Here is a 13056-nt window from a genome sequence, read left to right on the forward strand (position 1 = left end):
GGAAATTTTTTTTTTTTTTTTTATATATATTTTTTTTTATTAATCTGACACACTATGAAGGTGCTGTGATACATAGAAAAAGCAACATTTTAACATTACATGTCATTTTTTCTTTTTGTGACTGGGATGCATTTGCAACAATAATACTTAACATTTAGTCTATTTCTCAAATATAATTGGTATGGTTTCAGAAAACCTTTTAGAACACTGACTTTTTAGCGTGGATGCATTTTATGATACCTTTTTATTGATCTTTTTTGGGAGCTTGACAGGCATGTTCACTGAATACCTCCGAGACATTTTACAAAAAGGTGGTATTTGTTAGCGTTAACCAATACCTTACCAATACCAATACAGCATTTTATACAGCATTTATTTATGTTCATTAATCATCAATTAAGTGCCTAATTTGCTTCGTTTGCTCTTTGTTCCAAAAGCACAAAAAAAATTTTTAGATACATTTAATTCCCACCCAATTTAATAACATAACTTTGATTTAAGAAGACTGGATGGTAATAGATGTTTTAAAGACACATTCTTAAGAAGATTCTTAAGACATGAATGTTTTGTCCATTTGTCTCTTTGGTAAATGAACACCATCGAAATATTAGTGAAACATTATCTTTCTATTCCAATCCAGACGTACATAAGGGATTTGCATCACTAGGACCATGTGATACAGTATAGCCTTTTGCAAATTTAATCCAAAGTAATGGACAACCAAGATTTCCCACATCTGCTTACCACTTGTTATATACATGTTTTCTGGTAGTAGTTCATGTTTTCTGGTAGTAGTTCAGATTCACAGTGGTTTTTTCACTGCTGTTGGATTTTTACTGTTTGTCAATGGCGAGAGTGAGGTAAGGTCATAGTTCCTCTAATGAAATTATTGATGTATAATTGTTGACATTTTCACAACATATGCTCTTCTAACATTAAGTAACGTGGTGCAATCTGTCTACTGTGATGTGAATGTACATTGTTCGAGTCAGGGCCCCGGGCCACCAGGGGACCCTTGCAAGTAAGATCCCCCTTTCGGCCCACAAAACTTGATTCAAGTTGAAGTACCTAACCAAGGCGGTCTATAATACCTGGAGATAGATGTCTGTTAGCATTTCAGCCATGGTTACCATTAAACTCCCCCCCCCTAGGCTTATTATAAAAGTGGAAAAAAGCATGGTGCTAGTAACACATTCATTGGTTCCAATAGGGAATACATGGCACCATTCTTTGATCAGTTTCTTTACCATTATTAACATTTGAAACCAACCAACATGTATCTAGTAGGAAAAATATGAAATAATCAAAATAAAAGTCACTTTTGTAGCATTGGTATCAGTTTTTAAAGAAATGGACAAAGCAGACACAATATTTAAAATTTTGTAATCCACATAATAGATTTCTGTTTTGAGTCCTAAAAGCCCCGCCCAGAAAAAAAAGATCAGGGCCCACATATACACATAATGAAAATCATATATGTTGTATATCATGTGTTGCACAGCATTTTCTCTTTCAGTGTGGAAAGACCAATTACTTTTAAAAAGAAACATGTTGGTCACATTGATTAGGAAATCATGTTTTATAAGGTACTACATGTCACATCTAACTTCCAAAGCCATTTGCGTTTTTATCCAGAGAGCCTTTTCTAAATATGGGATATACTTTGAATAGTGTATTACAGTGTATGTTACACATATGACATGTAAAATGAATGCTAACATGATCTATTTACAACAAGATCTTCAGAATATTTACAAATTAAGATCATTCATTTAAAATGACTATAATTACACTGTGCCGAAACAGATTAATATACACATGCCCCATGAGAGGTAAAAAAACAAACAGTTTAGACGGTAAACAAAATCCCTTTCTCCAGGAATACATTTTACGTGAGGCTCAAGCCAACTTTAAAGAGGGGTGGAGACTTAACGCAGGATAACAGTGACAAGCAAGTGGTTTCCAACAAGAACAGTCAGATGGAACGGAATACTGATTTCACCACAGGTCACTGTCTTTCCTGCCCATTGTACAGGAAACAGGAAATTATATCAGACAGACGCTTCACCCATACTTCCTGTCTGTAGGGGTTGTTGCGTGAGATCATTGATGTCTTGGGTTTTGAGCTCAGTAGGTCTGGTCATTTTGTGCCAACGCTGAGAAAGACAGACGTAAATCAATACTATTATGATTACTTCACATAAACATAACTTGGTACACATTTTTTTTACATTTTTATTAATACGTTATTGAATAATCTCTGAATCTAATTGATGTATTCAAAGAGTTTCTTAGTTTGTTGAAGGGCGAAAGAAAGGATGGAAGGAAATTTGATTCTGGAGATATTGGTTGGTTGAGGTGCTTAATCTAAATGCGTTAATAACCCCAAATCCAAACACAAAGGCTTAAATATGTGTGTTCAATGCATGTTTCACGGGTTTTGGTTTGATCATGTTATCTTGTTTTCCTTGATTCCCTTTTCTGATGTGTCTTGTTCTGATTGGTTTATTGTTTCATTGTCATCAGGTGTAGTGCTGAGTCCTTGTGTGGTTTATGCAACGGTGTTTCATGCGTTAAGTTGTTGGTTATTGTACGTAATATGGGTTGCCTTGTCGTGCTTTCTGGTTCTTGTTTCATGTAATGGATTCTTGTTCATGGTTGGATTTATTAAAGATTTTTATCTGCACTTAGATCCTTCTACATGTTTTGGGCAACAAGAAAAATATGTCAAAGGTCTTGCCTGCTTGATGCTGCCTTTGGTGGTGAAGAAAATATAGATGACATATCCAGGTACAAGAATCATAGAGGACATAGACATGAGCCACCCAATGCCCTGACCCCAAGCAGGGTACACATACTTCCCCAGCGTCAAAGGAGTCATTTCAATGGCGCTGAACGTGAATACACCCTGCAAACAGAAAACCAAGGTTTTTTTAAGCACATGAGGATTTTTAGTTATACTGTAATTAACCACTAAATTAATCACAAATGTAAAAAAGGATCTTTTTGTGATTTTTGTTAGACATTGTTGGTGAGCGAAGTACTTACCAAGCAGATTATCGGGGTAAAGTAAACCCAGCAGAGTTTCCAAAAGCCACAAGGCCGATAACCAATCATGTCTTCTATATTTCCATAGAATTTATCTGCCCCTACAGAGAGAAAGAAAAGATACAACACTTAGATTTATCACAAAATCTATATCTACAATGATAGACGATTTAAATTGGGATCTTAGTTGAGAGCTACAGCAGAGGAGAAGATTTTCAAAGAATAATGACTTTGTAGTTTGTCCTCACATTATAAATGAACAATGCCCTTGTATACTGTATGACTTTTGTTTAAATATTATTGCAAGGACTTTAATTGTAATTTTATGTAAGTGTATTAACTTTTTATATAAACACAGTCAGGACAGTCTTTGTTTTGTTTTGTTGTGTTGCACTAAAAATGCAGGCTTGGACACATAGATAAGTAGAGATAATGAATGTTTCTTTCTTTTTTGCATCTTTCTTTCTTACTTTTGTTCTGGTAGGAATAAACCATGACGTATTTCTTTGTGGCTATTGTGCTGTATACTTCAATCAAATTGAGATTATAAAGCAGTGTTTTAGTTCAAGACCAGCTCATTCTAGTCCGAGTATGTTGAGTCAAAGTCAAGTCTGAGTCCACATAAGGTTAGGTTTGAGATAAATCAATGATCAAAAGAAAGAAACATTCATTATCTCTACTTATCTATGTATCCAAGCCTGCATTTTTAGTGCAACACAACTTTGTAGACTCGGACTTGGACTCGACATATTCAGACTTGCATGAGTGTGCGCTTGTATCAACTACAACACTGCCATTTTGCTCCCCGATATCCTGCTCATAGTTGAACTACAATAAAACCTGACTTGGATTTACAACAAATTTATGATATATTTACACTTTAAATCCAATAATTGTATTCCATTGTATTCCATCGATTTAAGGTTAAGAAAACGCTGTATTTCCACATACCGTGCATGTTTGTATCACTTTGCCCCTCTCTGAAACGAGAGGATTTTGTACAAAGCTCATCGCTCTGAAAGCGAGGTGTGCTATGATTGGTTCATAGTGATTGGTCGAGTACTGCAAGCATGTGATGAAAATTTAACGCCTCTTACCATATTTGGAGCAATTGTACTGACAGGTCACCCACCTTACTTGCATATACATTTGGGCGGTCTTAGTCAAATCATACCACAAACCACGTGTGGTTACACGAGGCGTTTCAAGCAGGTCTGGGTGAGCATTTGCATCTTTTGTTCCTACACTTTAATTTTTGCAATTTGACGTGTCTAATGCATGCATGGGCAACGTATAACACACCAAAGACACAGAAAAACATGTCTTGCGAACAGAGAATGCAGCGAATGTTTTAAATTGTACAAGGAAATATACCATAAAACCAGGAAATTGAGATTGTCTCAAAGAAAACCAGGAACAGGAGACACATTCCACTTGCTGAGTAGTAGTCAAACAATTTGAACACGTACAAGCCACCCTGAAGAAGAACACACGCACAGTGAGTTACATTGAAAGAGTGAAGATAACATCTTCAGACGTTTGATTTTTACCTGTGTTATGTTGGAGAAGCCGATAATGAAGGATATTAAACAAACAATAAGAATAAAGAGTTTCTTTCTCTTCCTCAGGACTGTGGGATATTCATCCATCAGAGCAGTTATGAACCCCTCAACTGTACAAAACTGACGGATAGAGATATTCAGATATGATTCACAGAGTGAAGTATAATCTTAAATTAAATTTCCCAGCTGGTTTGCCTAACAATTAACGCAAAACCACACAAAAAGTTTAAAGTGTGTGTGTGTGTGTAGTACCTGACTGTCCAGCCCAAGCATCATGAGCATTGAAAAAAAGAGTATAGCCCAGAGTGAAGACATGGGCAGTTGGGTAACAGCCTGCGGATAGGCTAAAAACGCCAGACCTGGACCTATATTTAAACCATAAACATTTTCAGGCATCTGTAAACTTAAATTTACATTCATGGTTTTACAACAACTGACAATATTGATGTAATGACCTGAGGCAGCCAGTTCTTCAATGGGTCTCTTTGTGACGTACGACATGAAGCCCACAATGGAAAATATGACGATCCCAGCAAACATGCTGGTGCAGGAATTTATACAGCACACAATGATAGAATCTCTACAAAATAAACGAGAATCACATCAAAACAGAAAAAAACACAAAATATAAGGTAAACATATTATGTATAATGCACTTTAGATAAAAGCATTTGCCAATATTAAAAAAAGGCTGAACGCCTTTCTGTGCCGGACATTTTGTATCACGTATAATACACACCTCTGCAGCATCATTTGTTGAACATTAGATTGCATGGCAGGTTATAACAGCAATAAACAGTTTTTCTGTGTCTTTGAAGAGAATCAAATAGTTCTCACTTATAAACGTTATTGTTGTAGGGGTTGTAGCTGCCCAGAGCAATAAGAGACCCTAAACCTAGACCATACGAAAAGAAAATCTGCGTGGCGGCATCCAACCACACCTGAGAAAGAAAACAAGAATACATAGTATTGTTAGATTTAACCAAAAAGTTATTTGCCTAAACTTGCTGCATTGATACCGAATTTATGTTGTCTACCTCTGATTTTAAAAGCTTGTTAAAGTCAGGGGTGATGTAGAACAGGACGCCATCTTTAGCCCCAGGAAGAGTGACCCCGCGGAAGAACAGAATGAAGAGCATGAAATAAGGATAAGTAGCAGAGAAATACACCACCTGGGGAATATGAAAGACAAATGAAGAAAGAATCATTTATAAGGCTTTATAAACTACTACATAATTGAGAACATGATATGTGCTGTGTAGGATAATGATTGTCTGTAATAAGTGGTGTCCATCAAGGCCAAAGACTGCTGGAAAATGTATTTCCCTCAGTGCCGTAGATTCAATTCAATTATCCTCAGACAACGGGAAATTAAGAGTGCAATTTTTCTTTCTCCTTATAGGAAAAAGTATTTATATTGATTAAACATTAGTGTCAAGACATCTCTGTTGCCTAATGTCTTCATAGTGCAAAGTGAACTGTCGCTATTTTCCTATTGGCTAAACCAGGAAGTAAAAAATTTTGTTTTTTCGCAAAACAATTCTGGTAATACTGTATATCCATAGTTCAATACATGCACTATTTTTCTTTGATAATAGACCATTCAAATAAGAAGCATTCAATGTTTCATTTTTTAATTGTAAGCTGGATATTTTATCAGGAGACTGTCTAGGGGAAATGCATGACCCACACTGGGTGTTGGTCATGTATTGTCATTCTGGTTGAACTTTATTTTCCAAAATACAAAACATATATATTAATGGGCAGATACTGGTTGAAAGTGCCTGTTACATAATAAGTATATTTAAGCGATTAATCCAAAAGTAAGGATGTAAATAAATCATAGATAAAAGTAAACAGACAGGCTAAAAAAGAGAAATAATAAGAATGAATAAATAATGTAGGCACTCACCTTCCCGGTCCATTCTACACCTTTCCAGATTGAGAAATATACAAGAATCCAGGACAATGCCAGCGTTCCTACCAATGGCCAGCGCAATTCCCCCGGTTCATCCAAACCATTTGTTATCTGATGCATGTTTCTCCTATATAGGAAACAAACGTTTATTTCTGTTGGTAATTTTTAGGGTTTAAAATCGTCTTTTTCACAGACCAGCCAATTTGGCTACAAAATGTTTAAGTTACTGACCATCCAGAACTTCTACAAGCCAAGCAGTCAAATACTGTAAATTACTTTTTTTACTGTTCATTTCAGTCAGACCATTTATGACATGCGACTGATTAACTGATAACACACATTATGTTTCGTGGTTACCTTATGGCTACCTTTCGATCCATTTTATTTGTAGTAGAGAACAAACAGAACATGAACGGAATCAGCAAATGGCCCAAATTGGATTTGACTCACTTAGAAGATATCGATGAAACAGATGTCAAACAGGTTTAACATCAAAAAATTTAAAGTTAAATAAAACATTTTATTACTTACTCCCAAAACTCATTTACTGCACTGGTCAGGTTGGTGGTGTCCAGAAGACTGTAGTTGGAAAAGCAGCGCTCAGTGTTCCAAGAGTTATCACAAGTTTGCCATGGCAACTCCTGTAAGATGGAAAGGAGAGAGCGAAATAGAGTGACGGAGAGAAAGAGTGTCTTGAACAATACAATTTAACACAACAAACCGAAATGAGTAAAGCAATGAATGGTGAATGGATTTCACATCAAAAAATGAAAAGGCAGCACATTGTCTCCAAAAAATAATTTTCAAGACTTCTTTTTGCACTGCTTTTAACAGGAGAGCTTTTATTCCCATGGCACAGTGTGCAGAAACTGCACTTCATTCTGCACAAAACAGACAGTTATTCTCTGAGTGTTCTGTGGAGCCTTTTAAAACACTCTCTAGACCAAAAGACAGACCCACAAAGAGCTTAAGGGGCTCAAGGGGCGGAGAGAGATGGAGAGAAAGAGGAAGGAAGAGAGACTTTGAAAAACAGAAGCAATTCTGAGCAGACTTTGAAACATTTTTTTTGAAAAGCTCAAGACAAACGAAGCTGTACTCACTCCGCCAAATAAAGACACGGATGGTAAAAACTAATGTAGCGTATAATTATAATTGACCCACAGTGCAATAGAAAATGCTGTGGGTTACTTACTCTAAAATTATTTTCAATGAATTAAAGCCCAGTTAAAGCATCTCCTGTCCACACGCAAATTAAATTGACAACCAGTTATTAAGCATTTTGTCACATTTTCAAAACATATTTTTATCTACAATAACTTTGACATTAAATAAAGTATAATATAATCCACTAGACCTGACAATCTAATTTGGGATGTACCTGTTTCAATGTGTATTAAACATTGCTACAGAAGTGGACACCAGAGGAAAAATCCCACCAGCCTATTATGATGTGCCATCTGGCTATCTAAAGGCCACAGTCCCTGCGATCCCATTTTTCAACCTTTAGTAATGTTGCTGTTAGAGCATAAATAATACCTGCAAAATGATAAAGCACAAAGTTCAGTGCCAAGCAAGATATTGGTTTTAACAGAATTTGCTTTTCAAGGACTACAGAGAACGACTGGAATTTGACTACAGCCCTCTACTTCCCGGGTACATGATGTCACTATTCCGAGAGCTTTTACTAACCTCCACCCAAAGGAATATTCCAAAAAAATGGGCGAGGCCTTCCTTAGAGAAGAGGCTGAGCCGCTGGACTAGTATTCGGTTATCAGAGATCGTAAACATTTGACAGAGCTACACGCTAAACTACTTTTACTTTCATCACAGTCCTACAGCTGGTAATAAGAATTCAGCTGCACACATTCTAAGATAACCAACGGTCAAATAACAGCTTTTCATGACTTTAACGTCAGCTGGAAAGCTGTTCTGTGCAATACACTGATATTGTTTGTGTGTGCGCATAGCCTACTTCTAAAACACTTCTATGAAACGTCCTTTGAAGCCCTGCTTGGAAATGTCTCCTGGTCAATCTACTTATTATCCAACTCAGGTCCAATATAAAAACGCAAAACGCTTCTGTTATCAGTGTTGATTAATATAACCGGTCTGACGCCATTTGGTCCGGTGTCATTTCCCTCGCCATAGTAGGGGAAAAAATGTGATCTCTTTCAAAGACTGACGTTTGCACATGTACTAGTAGACCACCGTTACAATTTGATCGATCCACATGTTTTTAACTGATGAAGTGAAGTTGACGCAATTGTTACTATTTATTGCTAAAAGCCAAAGCTTATGAATTCACGTGCACCAAGAGGGGCACCGACCAATCACAACAGCCTGAGAAGCAGAAGCTTGCTGAGATGGTATGGGTGGGACATCTTCACACACACACTCTAAATGGGGAACCAACTCACACGACCTGGTCAGCTTTACCAATCAGAGCGTTTCGGAAGGAGGGACTTTGTATAGACCGGAAGAAATCCAGTCGTTTTGTGAGAAGAGAGACAACCGTTAACAATAGACTTGAAATATGTGAAATATAAAAAGTTATTTGAAATTAGAAACATGAACATCCATTGTTAAACATCCAAAAAACATATTCAATGCCTCTAAAACAGCAAAAGATTGAGTTTAAGATTGAATGCTTTATAGCATGAAAACAGAAAATGCACTTGTCTGTTATTGCCTTGTTAAATTCTGCTGCAGATTTCCATGTTGACTGAAATGAATCTGTGCACCCATGATGTGCAGATGGTGACTGAATGAGGCATTGTTAAAGATGAACAGATGTTGGATGAAGGGTAAGGTGTTTAAGGAAAAGAAAGGACTGCGACAGGGATTTGGGATTTTGACGGACACTCACAGCTTTGAAAGAGCTGAAGAGGTAATATAAAGCCCAGGCGATAATGACGATGTAGTAGATGTTCAGCCAGAAAGACAAAACCACAGAAGCCAGACCGACACCTGACAAAAGAGTTTAAGAATGAAACCTTTAAATTAAAATATGTGTGTTTCATCAAGTCACAACACAATCATTTCAGAAGGGCATGTCTGCTTTTGATTGCTCAGATCCTATAGGGATTTATCAAAAGTGGGAAGAAACATCTTTTCCTACAGATTTTAGATTTCTGGTCAGATTTTCTTACTTTTGATGAAAAATACATTTCAAAGAATAAAAATAAATACATTTTTCATTCTGATTTTTATTTCAGGGTCTAATGAGTCACTGTTAGTATATAGTACACCTTCAAAATGAAATAAAAAATAGACAGGAAACCTAATCAGCTATACTACTGTGTGTGTGCACAGATTACTCACCTTTCATCATAGGTATTAACTTCCATACCCCTAACCCCCCTACTGAAGTGTACTGTCCTAATGCCGTCTCCAGCAGAAACAATGGAATGCCAGCAAACACCAGAGTGGTGAAGTATGGAATCAGAAATGCTCCTAAAAAGTACAAAGTAATGCAAATATATATAATCCTTTTTTTGAATACGGCGTTTGAACACAAAATATTTTTGTGCCCGACTGGTCAATAAGGTTAAACATCAGATGGGGTGTCCAGTTCCTAGCAGGTCATTTTATTGCTATTGATCAAACACACCACAAGGTTTTGCTTAAAAATTGACAGGTTTGGTCGCAGCTAAACTTGGCGAGACAATGACCCTCCAGGAACGGGATTGAAGGCCCGGCATCCTGGACGACTATCCATCAAATGATGTTTAATTAACAAAGTTCGGGAGGAGCCGGAGCATATAATCAGCCGGCTGGTCTATAATCAGCAATCACAGCTGTACACATTTAGCCCTAGCAAGCTCGCTAATAAATAGGGAAACCATCTTACCTGCTCGATCTCCTAAGATTAAGCATCCCTCCTCCACCCCTGCTCCTCTCCAAGCTAAATATCCCGCAGGAACCCCGGGGGGTGTGCTCTGGGCTCAGACCGGTTCCGAGCTCGGCGCACTCACCCGTACCAAGGTAGAGTGTTTCGGGCTCGGATAGATCTGGCGAGCTCGGAGCCCACTTCCCGGACAGCCCGCCAAATACGCATAACCTTCATAACCAAGCTCTATCATTATCCCTATCAACATCACTGTTATATGTGTAGGTGAACTCGTGAAAAGTACATTAATACGCAATATCTTTCAAATGTATAAATACTGCAAATATCAACACAATCTGAAGGGAATTCATACCTATTTTACGAGGTAGCTCATTCGTGGGAATTCCTATTTCCTACGATCTTATTTGTATGTTGTCTTAAGATAAGACTTTTCCACTGTAAAGTTTAGGTTTAGGGGCGGGGTTAGGGGAACCATTTATCCTTGCTTTGCCACCTCGTGAAACTACCATTATTAGCTAAATTTGCCTTGGCGGCTGTGATTTTAGGGTTTGAGTTGAGGTAAGATGGTTAGCCAACTCCTAAAGTATTTGCAAGTCACAGATACTACATTTCTCCACCGATACCAATAGCCGATATTTAAAACTGGTATCGATTCCGATTCTGAAGACTACATTTCTTAACTTTCTGAATGTTATTAATTCATATAATGACTATTAGTATTGAACGTCAAACTGGTGATGTTCCTTAACATTTTCTATATACAGAGCACAAATTCATCGAATCTTCCTGTCCTCTTTTGATTGACGGGATAAATCGGTTCGAATCATTGGCTGTTTTTTAAACTATCAGCCAATAGCCCTAGAGTGAAAACTTGCTTTTTTTGACCGATTAATGGCCTATATATCGCTGCATATTTAATATTTACAGTAGTAATGAAAGCAATTTCTAAAAGGAGAAAACCCAACCTGATCTCACAGGGACGCTAAATATTGTAAAATGTTGCAGTTTTGTATGAAGTATAATCTTAATGTGAATGATATGAATGTACGATTATTAGAAAAAGGTCATCCCCTAAACCTAACCACTACTGGGGCAAAAGCAGATTGTACCAAAACCATGCATGAGACACAAATTCATACAAATCAGCCACATTGTAAAATAATTACAAATCACCATGAGATTTTATTTTGGAAAATGGGTCAAGCAAATTTGTGCAAATTAAAAGACATTCCTCAAACCCCTTGGATGTTATTGGGCTGATCAAGGCCCTACCAGTTTTATAAATGTAACAATGCTCGAAGTCTCTTACCTCCACCATTCTTTCCACACAGATATGGGAACCTCCAAACGTTTCCTAATCCAATAGCATATCCAACGCAGGACAACAGGAAGTCAAATTTGCCCTTCCAGGATCCTCTGTCTGGAAGTTTGTCATCCTTCTCCGTCTCCACAGAAACATTGTTTAGATCTAGGTCTTCAAATGGGACTGCCTGCTTCACATCCGAAGGAGAGTTGAGGTCCACCGTGCTCTTACCGGTCTTTCCCATTATGTGAACACTGTCACACAACAGTCTGACAATAATCCAAATCAGTCCAGCACTGTTTTATTAGGATAAAGCATCCAGTTCTGGTTTAGCCAAAAGTTCAGCTTGTTCAGAAAAGCAAACAAAAAACAGGATTTTGAATTTAATCAAAAAAAGTTTTATGAATAAAAACACTTTAAAGTTTTACTTTTAAGTATCAATGGTTTAGATATATATATATATTGTTGCTATATTTTGCAGATATAACAAATTAAACATCTTATTTACTGGAAACCAAAACTACCACATAATAATAATATTAGATTGCTTCAGAATACTTGTTTCTATCTGGTTTCTTGTTTCTACTTAACCTAAGACCTGTTAAACCACACAAGAATGGTTCGTCCACTTTCGTCCTCTATGTTAATAGACATGATACTTATAAAATTGACTCTTTCCTATCAGATTGCAACCAATGGGAAAAATCATTGACTTAATTGGTGAATGGGTGTTTATAAAGCCTGTTTCTGTTGTAAACCTAATGCATGAAAGTCTCCCTTTAGCAAACAGTTATTCAGAGAACGACATTGCCATCAAGCCGCGGTAATTTGCCGTATGAAATTCGAAGTAGAGTTGCTTCAGGTTCCTAGTTTTTTGTATTTTTAATATCAGTATTTGAAATATCTCCAGTGTTTCTTCTACCTTCTGCTTTTATGTGCAGCAAAAACTCAGGCTTAGTTCCTACGTACTATAATTGTTTGGCTCCTAGCTTATTAAATTCTTATGACAGCAATCGCATTAAAAATCATAAATAAATATATAAATATAAAACTATACCTTTGAGAAATTGGATCTCCTGGATCTTGTGCAGGCAGGTAAATTGAAGGTTATACTCATGAATCCAGAATAAATCTAAATGACTAGTCTGTGCTAGCCACCCTGTGCCTTCATTCACAACAAAACCAAAAGAAACTGACCCAAGGTCCCGGCAATGGCAAAGATTTTCCCTTTTTTTCTCTTTGTATCTGCAGGGCCCCCGATGCCTTGTTGATCTGGTGCCTGGTATTGAGCTGTAGTTAATAAACTTCGACCTGTAGTTTGTCAAAATTATCTCTTTACCACACTGAAAGCCTTAGGCTACCAAACATGAGTCGA

At 37.1% G+C, this 13056-nt stretch overlaps 1 protein-coding gene across 1 annotated transcript; it reads right to left on the reverse strand.

Moving 5' to 3' along the window:
• Positions 1-1366: 1366 nt before the first annotated feature.
• slc6a1l (solute carrier family 6 member 1, like) lies at positions 1367-13056 on the reverse strand. The gene is made up of 15 exons (XM_056747453.1): positions 12739-13056; positions 11688-12026; positions 9850-9981; positions 9395-9495; positions 7060-7169; positions 6523-6655; positions 5648-5782; positions 5448-5551; positions 5066-5190; positions 4863-4975; positions 4599-4730; positions 4423-4525; positions 3049-3149; positions 2741-2908; positions 1367-2156 (listed from the first exon to the last, which is right to left on the reverse strand). The coding sequence occupies exons 2-15, from the start codon at positions 11923-11925 to the stop codon at positions 2052-2054; spliced, it is 1800 nt and encodes a 599-aa protein (XP_056603431.1). The 5' UTR covers positions 11926-12026; positions 12739-13056; the 3' UTR covers positions 1367-2051.

The sequence above is a fragment of the Triplophysa dalaica genome, chromosome 5 (assembly GCF_015846415.1).
Source record: "Triplophysa dalaica isolate WHDGS20190420 chromosome 5, ASM1584641v1, whole genome shotgun sequence".
Taxonomy (NCBI): Eukaryota; Metazoa; Chordata; class Actinopteri; order Cypriniformes; family Nemacheilidae; genus Triplophysa; species Triplophysa dalaica.